The sequence below is a fragment of the Prionailurus viverrinus genome, chromosome A3 (assembly GCF_022837055.1).
Source record: "Prionailurus viverrinus isolate Anna chromosome A3, UM_Priviv_1.0, whole genome shotgun sequence".
Taxonomy (NCBI): Eukaryota; Metazoa; Chordata; class Mammalia; order Carnivora; family Felidae; genus Prionailurus; species Prionailurus viverrinus.
The window spans coordinates 10,363,835-10,384,893 of record NC_062563.1 but is presented as its reverse complement, the minus strand read 5'-3'; the positions used below and the strand labels follow the sequence as shown (position 1 = coordinate 10,384,893).

The 21,059-nt window shown below is 50.4% G+C and overlaps 1 protein-coding gene across 4 annotated transcripts; it reads right to left on the bottom strand.

Annotated features, from left to right (window-relative positions):
* Nucleotides 1-825: 825 nt before the first annotated feature.
* On the bottom strand, nt 826-20,135 carry SALL4 (spalt like transcription factor 4). Of its 4 annotated transcripts, none has more exons than XM_047854583.1 (4): nt 19,815-20,135; nt 5,670-8,015; nt 4,261-4,541; nt 826-1,523 (listed from the first exon to the last, which is right to left on the bottom strand). In XM_047854583.1, the coding sequence occupies exons 1-4, from the start codon at nt 19,942-19,944 to the stop codon at nt 1,104-1,106; spliced, it is 3,177 nt and encodes a 1,058-aa protein (XP_047710539.1). In that variant the 5' UTR covers nt 19,945-20,135; the 3' UTR covers nt 826-1,103. The 4 variants fall into 4 exon arrangements, with proteins under 4 accessions (XP_047710539.1, XP_047710542.1, XP_047710541.1 ...); XM_047854586.1 differs by having other exon boundaries at nt 6,996-8,015; XM_047854585.1 differs by lacking the exon at nt 19,815-20,135 and adding an exon at nt 17,811-17,895.
* Nucleotides 20,136-21,059: the final 924 nt, after the last annotated feature.

The following is a 21,059-nucleotide window of genomic DNA, read 5'->3' as shown; positions in this document are numbered from 1 at the left end:
AAATTAAAGCTTTCACACCCATGACTTGCCTGTTCGTAGCCTTCATGCAATACTCAAAAACAATCTTCACAATCACTTGGCATTTAAGTTGCACCAAGGACATTTTTGTACAAATTAGTATGTGTACCTATAAGAAACATGCCCTTCCATGAGTTTCTTAAAGAATGGAAACCCCGTTCCACAGCGTAGGCACTGGCGAACCAAAATAAGTCACCTGAGGGTCCCTGCGAAGGCCACCTCTCCTGCTGGTTCAGGAAGGAGGCATTTGCAAAGCATAGGGAGTACATTGGCACTCTTGGGGTTCCAACTGAACTGTATTTAAATAAGCAGCAACACGCATTGACTCCCTAAGGACAAAAATCAGTCCATTCGAGGGCATTCTATTTAAGGTTCCAAGGTTGAAGGAATTTTGGAATTCGTTTGACAACCTTAGTTAAAAAGAAAAAAAAAAAAGTACATTCAGGGGAAAAAAACCAAAAAACAAAGGATGGGTGCAGGGTTGGGGGTCATACAAAACAGGTCCCTAAACAGATGCCAGGTCTTGTCCGTGTACCCGCATACAGACAGTCACTGGGGAAGTATACAGCACCCCCCACAATTAGGCTAACAGTTGCCTTTTCCACTGTGGTTCAGTAAGTTCCAACTTGAAACAAGGGGTCGTCTTTGGAAACAGTTACTCTAGGTTGTACAAAGGTTTTATGTATACAGTTTGTCGCAAGTAACAAAGCTACTTTGCAAGACCCGCTTCCAAAATTAAAAAAAAAAAAAAAAAAAAAAATCCTAGTCTGTTTTTGTTTTAGTATGCATTTTTTCTTTTTTAGTTTTTTTTTGTTTTTCAATTTTTTCTTTTTTCGATTTTTCTTTTTTCAATTTTTTTTCAATTTTTTTTCAATTTTTTTTTTTTTTTTGCAAAGCAGCATAACATCTGATTGTAGGATTTGCCTGAGGTTGTGATCTCACACTGTAAACATCATTTGCACATCAGTAAGAAAACAAACAGGAGGGGATGGGTTCTTTTAAAAAGGAGGGGGGAAAAAAAGGTATAGTCGGGGAGGTCATTCTGCCTCTGCATTTCTCCCTCAACCAGGGATCCCTCCCGGAGCTTAGCTGACTGCAATCTTGTTTTCTTCCAGGAAGTGAGGGAACTGGTGTTTGGGGACACCGTCAGCAGCACCCGGTTTTTCCACTTCAGCACCGAGGGCAGACTGGGAGCCGTCCAACTTGGAGATAGTGGTGTTGTTCACAATGGAGCTAGCCCCCAGGGAAACTGGGAGCGTGGGAATGCCGCCACTCTGGATCACGGAGATTTCGTTGGTCTTCATGGCCAGACCTCCGTTGAGCATGGTGGTGTACTGGTTCCACACGACGGGGTCCACGCTCACCGAAGGGGCCAGGATTTCCTTGGGAAACATCTCGGGAACTCTCTTCCCATCAGTTCCTAACAGAGCCATGGTGTTCTCGATGGCCAGCTTCCTCCCTCGGCGTGCAGAACTGTTGTTGGCTCCGTGCGTCATGTAGTGGACCTGTGGGAACAGGAACAGAGAGGTTCCCACCAAAACGGGGACTCGTCTTGGGGTGGGGGAGGGGAGGAAGCAGAGGATCTGGCAACAAGGGGCCCACATTCCTGCCTAGAGGCAAGTAAAGCCCAGCGAGGCAGGGCCACAGGCTCCAAATCTGTCCCTGTCCCACTGTTCCAGGGTGCACCTACAGGAACCCTTACTATGTGTCAGGCTCAAATACTAGGATACTATGTATCCTCTCAAGTGCTAGATTTAAAACTTGTGAATTACAAACCTACACAGTTGTGCAGAAAGTAACACACTTACACACGTGGAGTACAAATAAAATGGGGGGAAATCTAGGAGACCAGTAGGTTCCATCCATGCCAATATCCTGGTTCTTATCGGTTACATCATAGTTTTCGCGAAATTCTACCACTGGGGGAACTGGGCAGAGCGTGTAAGGATCTGTGAATTCTCACTGCACGGGAGTCCACCGTTACCTGAATAAAAAATGTGAGTTAAAAAATAACTCTGGAACAGAACAGATGCTGCCCTGATGATGGCACAGACAGACCAGATAGACAGGACGTCAATGATCGTCATCACTACTCCAGAGTAGTGAAAAGTCTGACTTTTGAGTTTCTAACTCCCTTTGAGCTTCTTCAGAAAGAGTCGGAAGAGGGGTGCCTGGGCCGCTCAGTCAGTTAAGCGTCAACTCTTGATTTCGGCTCACGTCATGATCTCACAGTTTGTGGGTTCAAGCCCTACATCAGGCTCTGCGCTGACAGCTTGGAGCCTGCCTGGGATTCTCTCTCTCTGCTCCTTCCCCACTGTCTCTCTCTCTCTCTCAAAATAAATAAACTTAAAAAAAAAAAAAAGAGTGGGGAGAATGTGATGGGCACTAGGTTTCTCAGGTACCCCGTTTCAGCTTTCCTGACATCCTGAGAAGTTAGTAGTTAGCCGGCCAAGTGCGCTCAGAAGTGACCTGCTCTTAATCGCTATAAGCTGTATTTGAAACATTTAGGAATAGAATTCATTTCATCTTTAGGAGCACTCTGAAGTTGTCACTACCATTAGTGAGTCATGGGAAACTGGGAAACTGAGGCACAAGGACCCATCTGCCTGGGAAACTGAGGCACAAGGAGTCATCTGCCCAAAGCCACTTGTGCAAAGAGAAACAACAACAAAACGAAAACAAAAACAAACACAGCAGCTCCAGATCTTCCCTGGGCTGATCCCGGGGCCTGTGAAGTAATTTAAGCTTTCTGTTTCTAGAAGTTGGTATTAGAGAAGAAATTACTTCATGCTCATTACCTAGTCGTTTTCACCAACTAAAAAATTAAAAGAATATAGCTTGGGGGCACCTGGCACCGTCGACTTTGGCTCAGGTCATGATCTCACGGTCCGTGAGTTCGAGCCCCGCGTCGGGCTCTGTGTGGACAGTGCAGAACCACCCTTCCGACCCTCTTGCCTCCCCCTCTCTCCGCCCCTCCCCTGTTCGCACTCTCTCAAAAATAAACAAACTTAAAAAATAAATCAAAGAGGACAGCTTGCTTTTATAATAAGTACGTTTCATTTTTTAAATGATATACGGTCTCCTTGGTCAACTTTTAAGTTTCAACCTTTATTTGAACCACAAAGAATTCAATTAGTCTACTCATCGGAGACAGGCAGAGATCCAGAGGCCCGGTTCCCACAAACCACAGGCAGGGCAAAAGGGAAAACCCCAGGTCCCCAGTTCTCATCCCTTGTGCTTACACAGGCCACGTTCAGGCCTCATGTGGGGGAGGTCTCCTTCCCAGCTCCCCAGGTAAAATCTTAGGTCGACTGTCCCTATTGATATCAGGCTCTTCTCCAGAAGGACCCAGCTGCTCAGTTTCGAAAGCACAGCGGATAACCTGAGGCCTTTTTTCTTTTTAACTGCACTGTCACTGGATCCTATAAATGTTTAACTCCTGCTATTTATTTCAACCTAGCAGGCTAGGAAAACAAAACATAGAGGGTGCTCACCAAGTCTGGATGTACACACAAACCCATAAATGATTTCTCCACACATTATACTATGTGACATTTATCACTGGTTTCCAGGCTAGATTTTACCTATCTACTCGATTATTGTTGAAAGAGGTCATGGTCTGCCCCACTATTGGAGGGAAAACCACCCTAAAGTGTAACTAACTACTTTATACTAAGAGACAAGAGCATCTCTAATAGACCATGTGTCCTATTCCTAGACAGCATCCTTTGTAAAATGCATCATTATTCCTTGTGCCCCTAAGATTAGGGAAAAAAAAAAAAATTACCAATTTCAGGCACTGACCATAAGAAGCATCCCAATTTCAGACATGTTGTGATGTGAGAAAACATACTGTCTAACGAATTATTTCAAGAGCCAGCTGGGAGATAGGAGGACTATACAGTATCCCATCTGGTCTTTTTTTTTTTTTTAAATGGTTATTTATTTTTGAGAGAGAGACACAGAGCATGAGCGGGGGAGGGGCAGAGAGAGGGGGAGACACAGCATCCAAAGCAGGCTCCAGGCTTCGAGCTGTCGGCACAGAGCCCGACGCGGGGCTCAAACTCACAAACCATGAGATCACGACCCGAGCTGAAGTCGGACGCTTAACCGACTGAGCCACCGGGGCACCCCCATCCCATCCGGTCTTAATGGAAGAATTCATCACGAATGAGGGACACCAACAAGGCTGTGCTGGCCAACGCCTAGCCCCATCCCTGCGGAGAGCCCGAAGAAACTCACCTTCAGGTTGCCTTTGGTGGTAAAGGCACGCCCACATATGTTACACACGAAAGGCTTCTCCCCAGTGTGAGTCCTCTCGTGAATCTGGAGGGCGCTCGCCGAGGAGAAGTTCTTCCCGCACCGTGCACAGCCGTGCTGTTTGGCCTGCCGGCGTGGCTGGGCCACCAGCAAAGGAGTCATGCCTGGGGACACGGTCGCAGGTCCAACAAACGCGCCAGGGACTTCGACTTTCACATAGGCTGGCTGGGCGCGGATAAATGTCGATGGCAGGCTGCTACGACCTAGTATCCAGAGAAAAGAAACCCCAGACCTTTATCATCCCGTACTCATTCCTTCTCAAACCAAAAAAGAGCTGTGATGACCACTGCCCATCGACAGCCTGGAAACGGCTTTCTGGAATCGTGTGCCTCAGAGGCGGCTTTTCCGCCTTAGCGTGTTGACCCGCTCGGGGAGCGACAACTCAAACGCTTCCGAAAAGTCACCACTGGGGCAGAGAGGTATGGACAGGAAACCCCTGAAATTCAAGCTCCTGCATCAGACGTTTTTATCTTTAAAAGGGGCGCCTGGCTGGCTCAGTCGGTGGAGCACGCGACTCTTGGCCTCGGGGTCGGCAGTTCGAGCCCCACGTTGGGTGTAGAGAAACTACTACTTTAAAAAAAAAATTTTTTTTTAACGTTTATTTATTTTTGGGACAGAGAGAGACAGAGCATGAATGGGGGAGGGTCAGAGAGAGGGAGACACAGAATCGGAAACAGGCTCGAGGCTCTGAGCCGTCAGCACAGAGCCCGACGCGGGGCTCGAACTCACGGACCGCGAGATCGTGACCTGAGCCGAAGTCGGATGCTTAACCGACCGAGCCACCCAGGCGCCCCGAGAGACTACTACTTAAAGACAAGTATTAACGACACCAACAGGCACCCCACGATTTACGTTTATAATGGGTTTATAACGTAAAACCCATTATGCGTTTATAATGGGTTAGATTCTTTCTCTCCCTGTCAACATTTATTAACCTGCGGACCTTACATTAGGGAGCGGGACCTCAGAAGCAAGACCTAGGACCCATCTCGGTGGCCAAGAAGGCGTGCGCCCACTTTTGCACACATTCTCCCCCCGGAGCACTTCCCGAAGATGACCCAAGTGTCTCCCCGGGGCTCACACACACACAGAAGCAAAGACCAACAAGCCTGCTGTCCATCCCCCGTGCGCATTAACCACCGCAAAGAACACGATGTGAGTACTAGGACGGGGGGAGTTATTATCTCCCTCTACCCAGAGAGGCTAACTGCCCTAACGAGGGAGAGCTGCTTTGCAAAGATCACACTGTCCGTTTGTGACGTTCGACCCGGGTTCCTGCGGGATGACCTCGTGCCCAAAATGGACCTAAGCGAAATCCAAAGCTCTATCACCTTCCATCTCAGCGCGGCCGTTCTCGGCGCTGTCTGCTTTGCCACCGGCATCGGGAGATCTGGACTTGATGCTTTCTGCCTGGCTGTTGGCGGGGGACAGCGCCTGGAAGGACGTGGTCTCCAGGACGTCCGGACTTCGGCTCTGGTACTCCTGGTCTCCCATCACCGAGGAGGACGAGTCGTTGGTCAAGCCGTCACTCTCCACCGAACCGTTTTCTCTGCTGCTTTGCCGCTGCAGGACAAGAGGAGCGGGACCCGCCTTCCCGGGGGGGGCGTCTAGAGAAGCCGTCACGGCGAACCCCAGGGTGGGGGACGCGGCCTGCCCGCTGGGGAGGGGCAGCGGGACCTTCAAGGAGCTACCGGGGGCCTCCTGGGGGCCGAGCTCGTCGACGTCGATGCTTGCGATGAGATCGTCGTGACAGACGGCCCCCGCACCGCCGTCTTCGCTGACCATCGCTGGCTCGGGGCCCGCGAAGTCACAGGGATTCTCGGGCAGCGGCGTGTTGGGAATCTGGCCGCCCATGTGCATCCGGATATGCTGCTGCAGCAGGACCGCGTTGGTGAACTTCTTCTGGCAGATGGGGCACGAATGCTGCGTCTTGGCGGACGCGTTGGTCCGGTGGACCCCGAGGTGCGTCTTCAGGTTGCCCTTGGTGGAGAAGGCCCGACCGCAGATCTTACACTGGAACGGCCTCTCCCCGGTGTGGGTGCGGTAATGCATCTTGAGGGAGCTCTGGCAGCTCAGGACCCGGTGGCAGATGAGACACTCGTTGGGCTCGGCGGTGGCCTTGTCGATGTTCTCCACCAGCCGCTGAAGCTTCAGGGTCTCCGAGCCCGGCTCGGGCGTCCCGCCCCCTTGGAAGCCACCGACCCTGGGGGAACTGTGGTGTGGCCCCAGCCCGGAGAGCAGCAGGGAGCCATCCCCGCCCTCTGGAGAAGGCCCGGGCTGCAGGTCGCCGGGCGGGGGGCCGCCCGCGAGGTCCTTGGGGTTAGTCCCCGCGGAGAGACTCTGAGGTAGCCCTGCACTGGGGGTCCCGGTCACGAGGACGGGCTTGCTGTCTAACGAGAGGCTCGATTCGTCTACGGGGACCGGTGCAGAGAGCACATGGGGGATGCCATTGCCCGCCACCATTTTGTCGTGGAACTCGGCAAACAGCTGGGGGTTCGCCTTCACCTGGGGATGTCGATGAAAGTGCACCTTGAGGTTGCCCTTGGTGGTGAAGCGGTGGCCGCAGACAGAGCACACGAAGGGTCTCTCGCCGGTGTGGGAGCGCAGGTGAATCTGCAAGGAGCTATCGGTCCCAAAAACCTTGCTACAGTACTTACACTTGTGCTTGCAGAGGACGGCCTCGTCTTTGGGCTTGACCTCCACCGGGGACACGTTCGGGGGCTTCCCCTTCCCCTTCTTGGACGGGTCTAACGCCACGGTGGAGAAAGGGCTCGGGAAGAGCACAGAGCCGGGGGCCTGAGGTAGCAGGGCGCCGGGAAGGCGCGACACGACGTTGGGCAGGACCCTCGTCCCGTCCGGCTTCAGGGCGAAGGGCGCCAGCCCCTGGGACACGGAGCCGCTCGCGGCGGGGACGTGCGCGTGAGGTAGCTTGGCCTGTTTCAAGGCGTCCAGAGCCAGGCCCTGGCCCGCAGCTTTCTGGCTCAGTAAGGCCACGGCCGCAGACACCTGCTGGGACACGTGGCTGCCCAAGGTCTTGAGGGTGTCGGCCCCCGCCACGCCGGAGTGGAGGGCGTGGGAGGCCCACGTGTTCACCTGAACGCGGATCTGCTCCGTGAGCTGGATCTGCTGCAGCTGCTGCTGTTGGAGGCACAGGATCTGCTCGAGGACCCACGGGATGCTGCTGGCGCCGGGCACGGGGGCCGGCGGCGCCTCGACGCTCCGCTGATTCACGGCCACCCTGGTGCCCCGCAGGGCCTGGAGGGTGACGTTGGTGCTGGCCACCTTGCCTTTGGGCAGACAGCTCACGTCCTGGGACGCGGGCGGCGGGGCCGTCTCAGTCTTCAAGAACACGACGGACTCGGCCCCCAGCTTCTCCTGGGTGTCCCCCGGGCCGCCGCCATCCTCCCTGGGACCATCCTTACTGCTTGGACTGTGCGGCTGGTGGCCCAGCACCGCCCCGGAGAAGTCTTCCGAAGGCACCGGCCCCTCGCCGTCATGCATGATGAGGACGGGGGGATTTTTAGTGCAACTTTTCTTGTGTTCCAAGAACTCGGAGAGGCTGAAGAACTCCGCGCAGCATTTCTCGCAGACGTGAGTCTCCTCCCGACGAGGCCTCTTCCCTGACACCCCAGCCCTGCTGACGTCATTGCCACTCCCTGGGTGGTTCATTGGAGCACCTGGGACAAGAGAGAAAAAGCTAAGAATTCTGCCCGAGAAAGGAGGCGGGGCGACTTCTAGGCAAAAACCACCGCTCACGACGCAGAGGCCTCCGCAACCTGGGTCCCGTCCCCACAGGCAGGAGACTGTAAAAGGGAACTTATGCAGGGGGTTGAATTGTGATAACCCCCCTCTCCAAAAAAAGATACATCCTAATCATTATACCCAACACCTGTGCACATGACCTGATTTGGAATAGGGTCTTTGCAAATGTAATTGGGGTGAGTCCCTAACCCAATGCCCAGGTGTCCTTAAAGAGATAGGGGAAAGAGACGAAACAGAATAAAAGCCACGTGAAAGACTTATGTGGCCCTAAGCCAGGAATGTGGGAAGCCATCAGAAGGTAGAAAGGAGGCCTGGAATGGCTTCTTCCCCAGCGTCTCCAGAAGGGACGGACCCCACTGATAGCTCAATGTTGGATGTCTAGCCTCCAGGAAGGCAGGACTAAATTTCTGTGTTTTGTTTTTGGTTTTTGGTTTTGTTTCTTTTTTTTAATTTTCTTTTAATGTTTACTTATTTTTGAGAGAGACAGAGCTCGAGATGGGCAGGGCAGAGAGAGAGGGAGACACAGAATCCGAAGCAGGCTCCAGGCTCCGAGCTGTCAGCACAGAGCCCGACGCAGGGCTCGAACTCACCAGCTGAAGTCGGACGCTTAACCGCCCAAGCCGCCCAGGGGCCCCTAAATTTCTCTTGCTTTAAGCCATCCGATTTGTAGCAATTTGTTATCGCAACCGTAGGAAACTCACACAACTTATTATTAAAGTAATCCCCTTAGAGCTCTGCACCCTACTCGGGGTCTGCCCGTAAAGGCAAGTGAATTTCATGCAGTCAACACAAACGACATCGGAGACCTGCTCAAATCACAGGTGCTCATCCCCATCCTGGGGCCACCGAAAGCGAAACTGCAGTAAATCACTCACTCAGTGTGACCAGTGCACCTCCCCACTTCCAAGACGCCAACAACGACCGCAGTGCATAATCCACCGAAAATATGGAGACAGCACACTGTCTAAACAGTACATTTAGACGAGGAAGGCCAAGCAGATATTCCCAGAAATGCTTTCATGTTCAAGGAAGGCATGACGATAGACAAAGACTTCAACGACCTCACATATAATGAGAAGCCCCAGAATGGGAAGAGGGGAGGGGAACGAAGGGTTTCACGCCTCTCCCTGAACTTGCAACTTCTGCTACTGTTATATACCTGGAATTACATGCATAGGATCAATTCTGGACAGTTACACTCCTAAAAAGGATTGGCCTGTGGATTTCCGTGTGTGTGTGTGTGTGTGTGTGTGTGTGTGTGTGTGTGCATATTTCTTTTGTAATTAGGCACTATTCCCTTCGGGGTTAATGATAGCCTGCACATTCAAATGCCCATCTTGGGGGCGCCTGGGTGGCTTAGTCAGTTAAGCATCCCACTCCCGCTCAGGTAGTAATCTCACGGTTCATGAGTTCGAGCCCCATGTTGAGCTCTGTGCTGACAGCTCGGAGCCTGGAGCCTGCTTCGGATTCCGTCTCCCTCGCTCTCTGCCCTTCCCCCGCTCATGCTGTCTGTATCTTTCAAAAATAAATAAAAATATTAAAAAATAAATAAAGCGCCCATCTTGGGACTGCTTTATCTGGATGCCTGGGTCCTGAGAGTAAACTACTTGCTCTCATTTCCTGGCTATCCTAGTCTATGTATACCCCCCCTCCCCCAACTAATTAGTCACAGAGGCAGTATACTTCGGAGCCAGCCAACTCTAGGCATACAGATCACAATCGCACAAATAATTGCACAAATATACAAAGATCCATATGAGTAGGGATTTTTTTTAAAGCAACGTTTACAGCAGCAAAAGTAAATTTTGATTCACTCATAGACCAAAAACTGCATTAACTTCTGTACGCTCTGACATGGAGACAGAAGTTACGTGAAAGAAACAGGCTGCAGAACAGTATGTAAAACGTGACCATTTTTGTTGAAAACCTGTTTCAAATGTACCGATGTGTGAAGGAAAGGCCAAGAAAGACACACATTACTTTTAAATTTTTTAATCTTTATTTATTTTTGACAGTGAAGAGAGACAGAGCATGAGCAGGGGAGGGGCAGAGAGAGAGGGAGACACAGAATCCGACGCAGGCTCCAGGCTCTGAGCTGTCAGCACAGAGCCCGACGCGGGGCTCGAACTCACGGAGTGTGAGATCATGACCTGAGCCAAAGTCGGATGCTCAACCGACTGAGCCACCCAGGAGCCCCAATACACATTACTTTTAAATAAATTGTTGCTTCTTTTTTTTAATTAAAAAAAATTTTTTTTAATGTTTATTTATTGTTGACGGAGAGACAGTGCATGAGCAGGGGAGGGCAGAGAGAGAGGGAATCAGAATTTGAAGCAGGTTCCAGAGCCTGACTCAGTTTGAGCCCGGCTCAAACTCACGATCATGACCTGAGCTAATGCCAAACAGCTTAACCTACTGAGCCACCCAGGTGCCCCGTTCAATTCCTGTTGCTTAAAGCAAACTAATTTATTTTGCTTCTCAACTCCTTGGGTGATTACACTCCCTAAAACCATGGGGTTTTGACAGGAGGCCCACAGTATGAAACAGGAGTTCATCTTGAAAAAGTTTATTTCTCTTTTAAAATTTATGTAAGGTAGCCTAATCTTTATGAATTTTAGACCCAGTAATAGGAAGTTTTGCAAGGTGTGGGGGGGGGGGGCAGGGAGAAAGAGCCAACCACCATAAACAGGTCTGGCCAGGGAAGGGAAATCAGGTTAGGGCTGATCCAGCAGCATTCGCCTGTAAACAGGTGTGATATGGTAGCCTTCCCCCCTCAGAATTTGCCTGAAACATGCATAATCATGACACCCTCCTAAGGTAGATGTGTCTGGGTTAAGTGAAGCGATTACTTTAACAAATGAGTCAAGTACCCACTAATGTGCCTGGGGCACCACCCTGGATGGGATGTGGGGAAAGTGCAGGCATAGCAGGTGTTCAGGGAACATTAGTTTCTCCATATTTATCTCTAATGGCTCAAATGGTTAGCAGGGCAACTAGGTCTGTGGGAGAACGAGACATAGAAAAATGGTCATCTAAAGCCTAAGTCACTAACAGTTCCCACTCCCTACTGTGTGCAAGGCGGGGGAGAGCTCGCGAATGAGGCTTATGTCCTGCACTACAGTTCGGACTAGGGACCTCTAGGTGCCTCATATGTATATCACACAAGCCTATTAAATACTGGCCCCATTTACAGATGAAAATAGTCATAAATAGCTTTTGAGCACTTACTGTGTGCCAGGCAGAATTCTTTTTTTATTTTTTTTAAACTTTTAAAAAATGTTTAATTTATTTTTGAGACAGAGCACGAGCAGGGGAGGGGCATTGGGAGAGGGAGACCCAGAATCCGAAGCAGGCTCCAGGCTCCGAGCTGTCAGCGCAGAGCCTGACTCGGGGCTCGAACTCACGAACCGGGAGATCATGACCTGGGCTCAAGTTGGATGCTCAACCCACTGAGCCACCCAGGAGCCTTATAATTCTGTTTTTAAAGTTTATTTTGTAAGACACACAGAGAGAAAGAGAGAGCGAGAGCGAGCGAGCAAGCAAGAGCATGGGAGGAGCAGAGAGACAGGGAGAGCAAATCCCAAGCAGGCTCCGGGCTGTCAACGCAAAGACCGACTTAGGGCTCCCCGGGCCACCCCGGTGCCCCATCTAGGTGTGATTCTAAACAATGTATACATTATTGGGGCGCCTGGGTGGCGCAGTCGGTTGGGCGTCCGACTTCAGCCAGGTCACGATCTCGCGGTCCGTGAGTTCGAGCCCCGCGTCGGGCTCTGTGCTGATGGCTCAGAGCCTGGAGCCTGTTTCCGATTCTGTGTCTCCCTCTCTCTCTGCCCCTCCCCCATTCATGCTCTGTCTCTCTCTGTCCCAAAAATAAATAAAAACGTTGAAAAAAAAAATAAAAAAAAAATAAACAATGTATACATTATTAACAACTCCATGAGGTAGGGGCTATTCTATGTAACAGAGGGGGAAACTGAGGCACAGGAGACCTTGATTTGCCCAAATACATTTGATAAACTGCAGGGCCAATACTAAAACCCAGGCACGCAGCACCCAGATCCTCCCTCTTCCTACACTTCCTACCATAATATGTTTCTTCTGTTGAGACTGCAACTCTATTTCCTCTCAAAGTCCCCCTAGGGAGGACAGAAAAGCCTGAGGGTCAGGTTGGCAAGAGGGAAAGGGGACTAGGACACCTGCTGCCATCTTCCTATCCCCCACCTCCCCTCGCAGCCACTTTAAAAGTTAGGACACAATGTACAGGGTGGCTGGATCAGTCTATTAAGTGTCTTGACTTCCGCTCAGGTCAAGATCTTGCAGTTTGAGCCCTGCGTCTGCCTCTGTGCTGACAGCTGGGAGCTGGGAGCCAGGAGCCCGCTTAGGATTCTTTGTCTCCTTCTGTCTGTCTGTCTCTCTCTCCCCCTGCCCCTCCCCTGCTCACGCTCTGTCTCACTCTCAAAAATACACATTAAAAAAAATTAAAATAAATCAATAAATAAAAATAAATTAAGTTAGGACACAACATACTCCTGCTATGTCCAGGTGGAGCCCAACAGGTACCTTCTTCCTTACAGCCCTAATACTGGTTCCCCATCAGTCACAGCCCAAGAATCAAGTTAAAAATATTTGGAAACACACACACACACACACACACACACACACACACACACACACACGCGCGTCAATTCCCGGAATATAGTATCTATCTCCACACTTTCCTAAGACTTGAAATGAGGTGTTTGTGAGGATGTTAAGTGGCACTCTTAAAAGCAATCCTGGCAATTATGTGTCAAGAACTTGAAAAGGAACTTTTTAAAAAGTTTCTCTTGGCAGGAAATACGCCCTGGTAGGTGCTCCTCCAGAACTCTGGGCTACATCATGTTCGCATGAATCTTTGTGAGGAACTTACTCTGTATAACACAAGGATACATTTCTCATATTAACAAACAGCAAAAACAAAAACGGACGCACCCTGGTCAGGCAGTAAGGTTCTGGTTAAATAAACCAGGGTACAGAAAGAAAAAGGCAGGGGGCACTTCACGTGCTGCTTCAGGACAAATGCCTGAGATTGATTTCAAGGGGAGGAAAAACAGGTAGAGGATGGGATGTGTATCTATGTGTGGTCTCATCCGGGTTTGTGGGTAGAGATATAAATTTGTACCTGGAAATTTTCTGAAAAGAAACTGAGGCTGCTTTCTAGGTCTTAGAGTATGGGCCTGAAGATTGAGGGTAGAAGAGAAAAATTTTCAATATATGCTTTTATACTATGGTTTCTTTTAAATTAGCATGTTCCTGGGGTGCCTGGGTGGCTCGGTTGGTTGAGCGTCTGACTTCGGCTCAGGTCATGATCTCGCGGTTCGTGGGTTCGAGCCCTGCGTCGGGCTCTGTGCTGACAGCTCAGAACCTGGAACCTGCTGCGGATTCTGTGTCTCCCTCTCTCTCTGCCCCTCCCCCGCTCATGCTCTGTCTGTCTGTCTGTCTGTCTCTCTCTCTCTCTCTCAAAAATAAACATTAAAAAAAATTTTAAGATAGGGGGCGCCTGGGTGGCTCAGTCAGTTAAGTGTCTGACTTTGGTTCAGGTCATGATCTCCCGGTTTGGGAGTTCGAGCCCTGCGTCCGGCTCTGTGCTGACAGCTCAGAGCCTGGAGCCTGCTTTGGATTCTGGGTCTCCCTCTCTCTCTGCCCCTACCTCACAATGTCTCTCTCTCGAAAATGAATAAACATTAAAAAAAAATTTTTTTTTTTTAATTAGCACGTCCTACCCTTGGACTCAAACAATTCTAACTCCTGGAAATTCCCAATAAAGCCCACGCGAGAACGCCCATTCCACTTTGCAAAAGAACATGACCACCACCTTCCACAAACAACAAAATACGTGCATCTTAACTCCCATCTTTGCAGCCACATCAACAAGCATCTTTGTGCCCAGTTCGCAGATGTGGAAACTGAGGCACGAGCAGACATAATTAGGTGGCCCAGGGTAACAGACTAACCAGAAGACGACGACCAGGGGATTGGATTCTTAAATACTATTTACAAGGGCACTAAACTTAGTGGTGTCATTTATTTCTCAAACCTTCATTGCATCCTTCTGGAAGCTTCTAAAGCTTCTTTCCTAATCATGACTCCCCCCGCCCATTAAATTTTAATGCCACAAATACATTGTATGTGTTTATGCACCATGGGCCTTCCGAAGGCCACAAACCACTGCAATCACATTTTCTGCCCCCCCCCCAAGAAATGTTCACCCCCCCCCCCTTGGGGACAATATTCCCTCACTGAAAACAGGTTGTAAACCAGCATTCTTAAACTGGAGTCCATGAGGGGCGCCTGAGTGGCTCAGGCGGTTAAGCGTCCAACTTCAGCTCAGGTCATGATCTCGCGGTTTCTGAGTTTGAGCCCTGCATCGGGCTCTGTGCTGACAGCTCAGAGCCTGGAGCCTGCTTCGGATTCTGTATCTCCTATCTCTGTCTCTCCCCCACTTGTGCTCTGTTTCTCTCAGTCTCTCAAAAATAAATAAATGTAAAAAAAAAAAAATTTAACCGGAGTCCATGAAATTAAGGGAAAAAAAATGAGATCTTTATTTTCACTAAATCCGAACTAAAATTTAACATCTCTTTCCATTATAAATGTAGAGAACATACCACAGTGGTATCTGCAGAACCTGTAACTTCATCATCAACAGAAAACAGGTATTTTCCTATGATATTAATGCTGTTGCAGGACTGAAAATTCTGGTAGTTACCTGACCAGCTGTGCTAATCTTACTTAATGTGTTCATAAAGAAGCACATGTTATGACATCACAAATGTTCTTGAGAACTCTATTTCCAGGTAGTTTCCTTGGTATTTCTAGGCCCTTTATTTTTTGCAGTGAAATACATTCTGTTGAGAAGGGGTCTACGGCACAAAAAAGGTTAAGCCCCCCCCCCCCCCAAGGAGCTAACCGTTTCCAAGAGTGATTTACAGCCTGAATACCAGCTTGCCTTCACTGTATACACAGGCTGGCCTCCTCTGTAGCGTCCATGCATTACCAGCAACATCCCACTTGGGTCTTAAAACAGCAGCTCTGAATGCATGTGCAGTAAAAAGTGCGTCCACATCCAGACCACCACCGGCAAAGAACCGAATCCGTATTCGCCAGAGCGTTAAGAGGGCTCGGTTATGAACAACTGCTGGGTATGCGCGCGCGTTAACCCTTCCCAAAAGGAAAAAAGCAAAGTTCAGAGAGATTACCCAAGCAACTCGTTCTTCCATCCCCCCCCACCCCCACTCCGAATTTTAGGAATGTTATCTCTCAGCATCTAGTTATCCAATAAGTTGGAAGAATGCAGTAAACCCAGCAGGGGTCCTAGATTCAATCACTGCCAAATGGATAGAAAATACTCTTACTATTGTATAGGAGAAAAGCTCATCTACTAGAAGCCAATCACATTCTGCGGACTTGAAAATGCTTCAAAAATAAAACCTCCATAATCTTGAGCAAAGCATTAGGACTCAAGCTTATCTTTTTCCCCCATTCCTATATTAAAAGAACCACAATGAGTAGATTATCTGAAGTATACACTATCTTCCACCCTCCCCCACCCACAGGATAATTCCTTACCAAAAAACAAAAGGAAATGGAGACGTTCTTTGAACCAGTTGAAAGTGCCCGTTTACCAGTTTAGTTTTACATCTCAATTCAGCAATCGGAGAGAAACGCTTCAGTAACACGGCTTTTAATTCAATTCATAGTTGGCAAATTAGAGCTATAATTAAGTTCTACTTGATCAAGAGCTAAAAACTTGTTCCCAACAGTCTTGGATCAAAATTCAGGGGCTCTGCTGAAAAGGGAAAAAAACAGTCAAAGAACCAAAGGCGGCTATAATCGCTGGTAAAGCGTCTGAGTTTGGCTGTTTACATGAAGAGATATGTCCCCCTTTTCCCTCAACTGGAGCTCATCTTTTAGGCAAACTTGTAAACTCCATGCAGGCAGGGGCTTTTATTGTCCCCTTCCACAGAGCCCCTCCAGAACAAAGACTGACCTAGACGTGAAATTCATTTGGGAGGAAAAAAAAAAAAAAAAAAAAAAAAAAAAGGACGGTGGCGACTGGCGATGCGCAGCTTGTCTGGATTCAGAGTCTTTTAAAACGGTTCGGATGCTTTCTCTCAAGAATCACAAGTACAACAGGTTAAGGGCTGATGAAAAGGAGAACTTGCTGAACTCTTCCCATCATTTCCCCAGGGCAAGAAGGCCCAGAGCGCGAGATGCAAACGCTGCTTTATTGCGGAACTCTCTTCCCAAGGATCCCTTAATCTAAAGTCCAAAAAGGCACATCTCAAACATTAAACACTCATCGTGGCTTCCTCATCAAAGGGACTGATAGAAAACCCCATCCCATCACCAATCCGAGTCAGACCATGATAAAACAGTCCCTTGGATTCCCAGCATGGCTAAAACCCACCGTGAGCATGCCATTTCAACTGGGAGCTGCTGTTTACTCAAAACGAGTAAAAATGAGAATTACAGATCATGTACTTGAGGTCCCCAGCCTGGTAGGCGGCAGACTCTCAATTAGCTCGTACCCATCTTGACAAAGTAAATACAATGGAAAACATGGTTATTGTGAACAAAACTAATTACTCATCACATTCCCAGCACACAGTTGGGTCTTTGTAGTTGAAATTATCTGAACAGGATTCTTTACCTCCACTGTAGAGAGGGAAGAAAAAAAATCCAAACGCTCAGAGAAACGGAGCAGGTCTCAAGGTTACACAGCTGAAAGCTATACCCGACAGGAATGCACATCTCTAAAACCTTACCAAAAACCTGACTTCATTTACAAAGAGGTGAAGTGTTAAGCCCATCTTCTGTCTCCCAAGATGGCTCCCCAACTCTTCACCCATGAGGAAGCTAGCAGAGGCTTAAATGACCAAGTACCGACTGGTGCAATTTACTTTTAACGGAACAAAAGGGGCTGCGGGCAAGTTGGAGCCCCTTAATCGCAAACTCGGATCCAAGCACAGAAAGTCGGCCTGCAACACGCAAGCTACTATCAACGAGATTTCCCTCTCTCCCGCAATTAAAATAGGAACTCCCAAGTGCCCTCTCCTCCGAGTCATTACAGCCAGGGGTAGGCCCCTGTTTGAAAGTTGGGGATCTTAATCGTTGGTGGTTGTAATCCAGTTTAGCACAAAGGGCATTCGAAATTCTTTTGAGAAAATGCTAATTTTCCCGTATGTAGCGTGGAGTCCCCTGCCCACCTGCAGATTTTTTAATCTAATTGATCGCCAAGCTCCATTTTCCTCCCTCTAGAACTGCGTTCTTTACAAGTGGATCTCCAATTGGTCTTGCAAAACAGGACCGGCCCAATCTGTTTTTAATCATACCTATCTATGTCTCTATTTATATATATACAGATCTGTCTATAATACACAGATAGGTACATACACCCAGGCTGCTCAAATGCAAAATGTAGCCATTAAAAAGTACTGCTTGGGGACACTACCTCCTGTCCCATGCTGGCAACCGGAGCCTCTGCAAACACAATCTAGGATCTCGAGGAATTCTTTTCAAGAATTCCAAAGACTTGGCAAAGAAGGCCAGGTACAGCCAGGGATCGCGCTAGCCACCGGCTCAAGTCCCCGGGGGCGCCCGTCCTTTGGCCCAGCCCAGGGCTCTGCATCTCCACCCCCAACCCATCCCACCCATCAGGTGTGAGCCGGTACCTGCGAGGGGACCCGCCTCTCAGCAAAGCGTGCTGCTCCAAGCCGGGCCTCCAGGGGGCGCCCGCGCGCAACTCGGCGGTCCGCTCCAACCCAGCGATCAATAGCGAACCCACCCCCTCCCAAATCGTGGAGATAGCGCACAGCCAGGCCAGAGATCCTAAGCCCAGCTCGGGTTAACTGATTGCAAACTCCAACCAGGGTTCATTTAAGAAGCTACCCCGTAACAAGCTCCCCCCCAAAGGTGCCAAACAACTCGAAAAGCACCACTTGCATGCGCCCACCAAAAATGAAGGGGGTAGGAGAATGGGGAGGTCAGAGCAGAACCAGGGGAGGGGTCAGAGCCCGGAGCTCGCCCCTCCTCTTGGGAGGAAGCGGGCGGGCGGAGGGTTAACCCTTTTGTTCCAGGTGGGCCAGGCGACGAGCCTCTCCATGCTCCCCCCCCCCCCAGCACCCCCCACCCGAGGCACAAAGAAGAGTCCATCCTCCTGGGACCTCGGGTGCGCGCAGCCCTGACCATCAGACGCCCCGAAAACGCACAGCCTCCCCTGGTGAAGCCGATCTCTTTAATTTGCCCTGGAAAAATGTTATTTGCGGGAAAAAAAGGGGTTTACATTCACCTATTACAAACTTGGGAAGCGTTATTACATTCCCTTCCCGGAAGAAAAAAAAAAAAAAAAAAGAGAAGGTGGCCAATTCCTTCCCATCGGAATTGGGGCTCAGAGCGTCTGGGCGTGCAGCGCTCACCCCCATCAGCGGCTGAGAAATTAGAAAGCAGGCGGGGAGCAGAAGGGAAGCGACCCACAAGGCCCAAGAGGAGGTTTACGACGCCCCCTCCCCCACGCGTACGCTAGAAACTTATCAGGCGACAATTTGGCGGGCCAGGACGGAGGGGCGATAGTGGGAAATCGACTCGCTCCTACAACCGCCTCGGTTAAGTGACTAGGAGGAGGGGAGTCTGCCCGGCCGCTCCCGGCGGGGCTGGGGTCCCGAACGCCTCCCGACCCCGGAGACGCTCGCCGCGGAAGCGTGGGGCGGGTCAGCCCCGGGAGCTCGCCCTGGCCGCGACCGCCCAGTCCTGGCCCGACCTCTCCCCTCTGGCCCCTGGGGCGCGCTTCTGGAAAGCCGGGCGCCCCAGAAAAGCCCTGCAAAATGCCAGGCGGGTGCACCCCAGAGGGGCGGCCGCGCGCCCGCGACCCCGGCCCCTGGGGGCCTGCACCCCTCCCGCTCGCCGCGGTTATTTTTAGGAAGTCGGAAATCAAAGATGGCTGGAGGTCAGGCCCCGAAAGGTTAGGGCGAAGATCCGCAGGCGGCAAAGCCCAGGGAGAAAAAGCCAAAACCCTCCGTAAATTCTGAAAAGGGGCAATACCGGGCCCTCCTCCCCCACCTCCTCGGGCCCTCCAGTCCCCTCCACGGAGCGGGTGGCTCGCACCCCAGCTCCGGGAGGTGGGGAGAGGTCGCGCCCCCTCCCCCCGCTGGGCCCGGGAGGGGCGCGAGCAACAGATCGCCCTCCCCCCGGGGGGGTCTTCTAGGGGTGTGCCCCTTCTCCAGCCTCCTAGAAAAGCCCCCAAGGGGTGAAGGAAAAGGTGGGGACCCTCGGGGTCTTTCTTTTAAAAGCGGCGCCCGAGAGGGAGGGAACCTAAGTTACAAGTGGGGGGGGGGGAGGTTACTACTAGCGAGGGGAGTGGAACCAATTAAGAGAGGGGCTAGGAACGAGAAGGGAACCTTTCAGGAATAAGAGGGACAAGAGGGGGTGGGGGGGGCCAATCTACAAGAGGAGCCGGACCTGGGGGTGAAACTTACACGAGGGACGCGGTAAAAGTGTAAAATGAACAAGGGCGGGGGTGGGGGGGGGGATGAGGGTGACTTCTCTAGGACCGAGCCCCCAGATCTTGGTTCCAGAATCTGCGCTAGAAGCCGCTGGCTCCCCGAAGCTCGCGCCTTGGAGGGTCCCACGAACGTCCGGGAAACTGCACGCCCCCGGTGCGCGCCCCCGGCCCCACTCACCCGGCTCCCCCGTCGCCGGCGCCGCTGGGGCCGCATCTGCAAACTCCGCGGCCGGCCGCTGCGGCAGCTGCTCGCCCTGGTCCTCCTCGGAGTTGATGTGCTGGGGTTTCGCCTGCTTGCGCCTCGACATGGTGCGAGCATCGGGCCGCCTGGAGAGCCGCGGTAATTTGCCCACTCCGCCACAAATTCCTGGAGTTAGGAAATTTACCCCCCTTCGGCCAGAACGCGCATGTCCCAGTAATTATTATTATCAATAATGCATTGCGATTTATCATGAGCCCTGACAGCTGATTGGCCTGGGTCCAAGACCTCAGAGATCATTTAAATAAGCCCTCATTGATCAGGGAGGGGCGAGGCATTCTGGGCTTTGTAGTCCGGCCCTACAGGCGACAAAGGCGTGTTCATCTGGGGAGGGCAACTAATTAGCATCCGGGCTCAGATTGGCTAGGTCGTGCACGAAATCGGAGGGGGACCCGTCCTCGCCCCCGCTCTCTGAGTCCTTGGAGAGAAGAATGAAAATAATTGTGTGCTTATTAAAAACTAGGAGCTTCCGTAAAAGTTTTGGAACGAGCGTGTTTGGCAGTGGGCTCCAGAAATTACTTTTGTAAGGCTGATATCCGCGCAAGCCCAGGTCGGAAGGGCTCTTCGGTGGAATAGTTTGGCTCGATTTTTACATCTACCAAAAGAAGTCACAAACAAAAAAAACTGAGATAGGACCCCTGTCTCCTTAGATCTTATTTTTGATTGAAATGTTTAAATTGAATTTCGAGATGCCTGAAGGATGATGGAAAGGGTGTTTTATTCAGCCTTACCAGTCCGTCTCACCCCTTAAAGTGGCCTTGGACTTTCCAGAATTTCAGACCATTTATTTCCTTTAAATACTAAATAATAGCACCCCCTCCCCCCCATTCATATTCACAAGGATTCGTTTGTTGTTGCAGTGCGACCTTGATTTTTGCTTTGGGGGTTTATTTTTACTCTAAAATGTCTGGATACTAAATACAGACAAGGCAGATTCAAGGCGAGCATAGTCAGAGATAATATCAAAACAGCAAGCAATTGCATTTTTTCCCCCCCGCAAGCCATAAATGTCTGATAACATCATATTTTATTACGGAGACAATGTTCTAACATCTCCCACGAAATAGCAATGAGTCCTGTCAGAGTAACTGGTTATGGGTAATCTTAACCATTGTTGAAATTTTTTGCATGGCTTCATTATGGAAAAGGGATTTAGTTCAAAGC

Bases quoted from the DNA above. Each gene is read 5' to 3' on its own strand.
- SALL4 (XM_047854583.1), bottom strand. From the start codon at position 19,944: ATGTCGAGGCGCAAGCAGGCGAAACCCCAGCACATCAACTCCGAGGAG. The intron at 8,016-19,814 runs GTGAGTGGGGCC...CTCTTGTCCCAG, and splicing joins GCCGGCGACGGGGGAGCCGG to GTGCTCCAATGAACCACCCA. The intron at 1,524-4,260 runs GTGAGTTTCTTC...CTGTTCCCACAG, and splicing joins CCACCAAAGGCAACCTGAAG to GTCCACTACATGACGCACGG.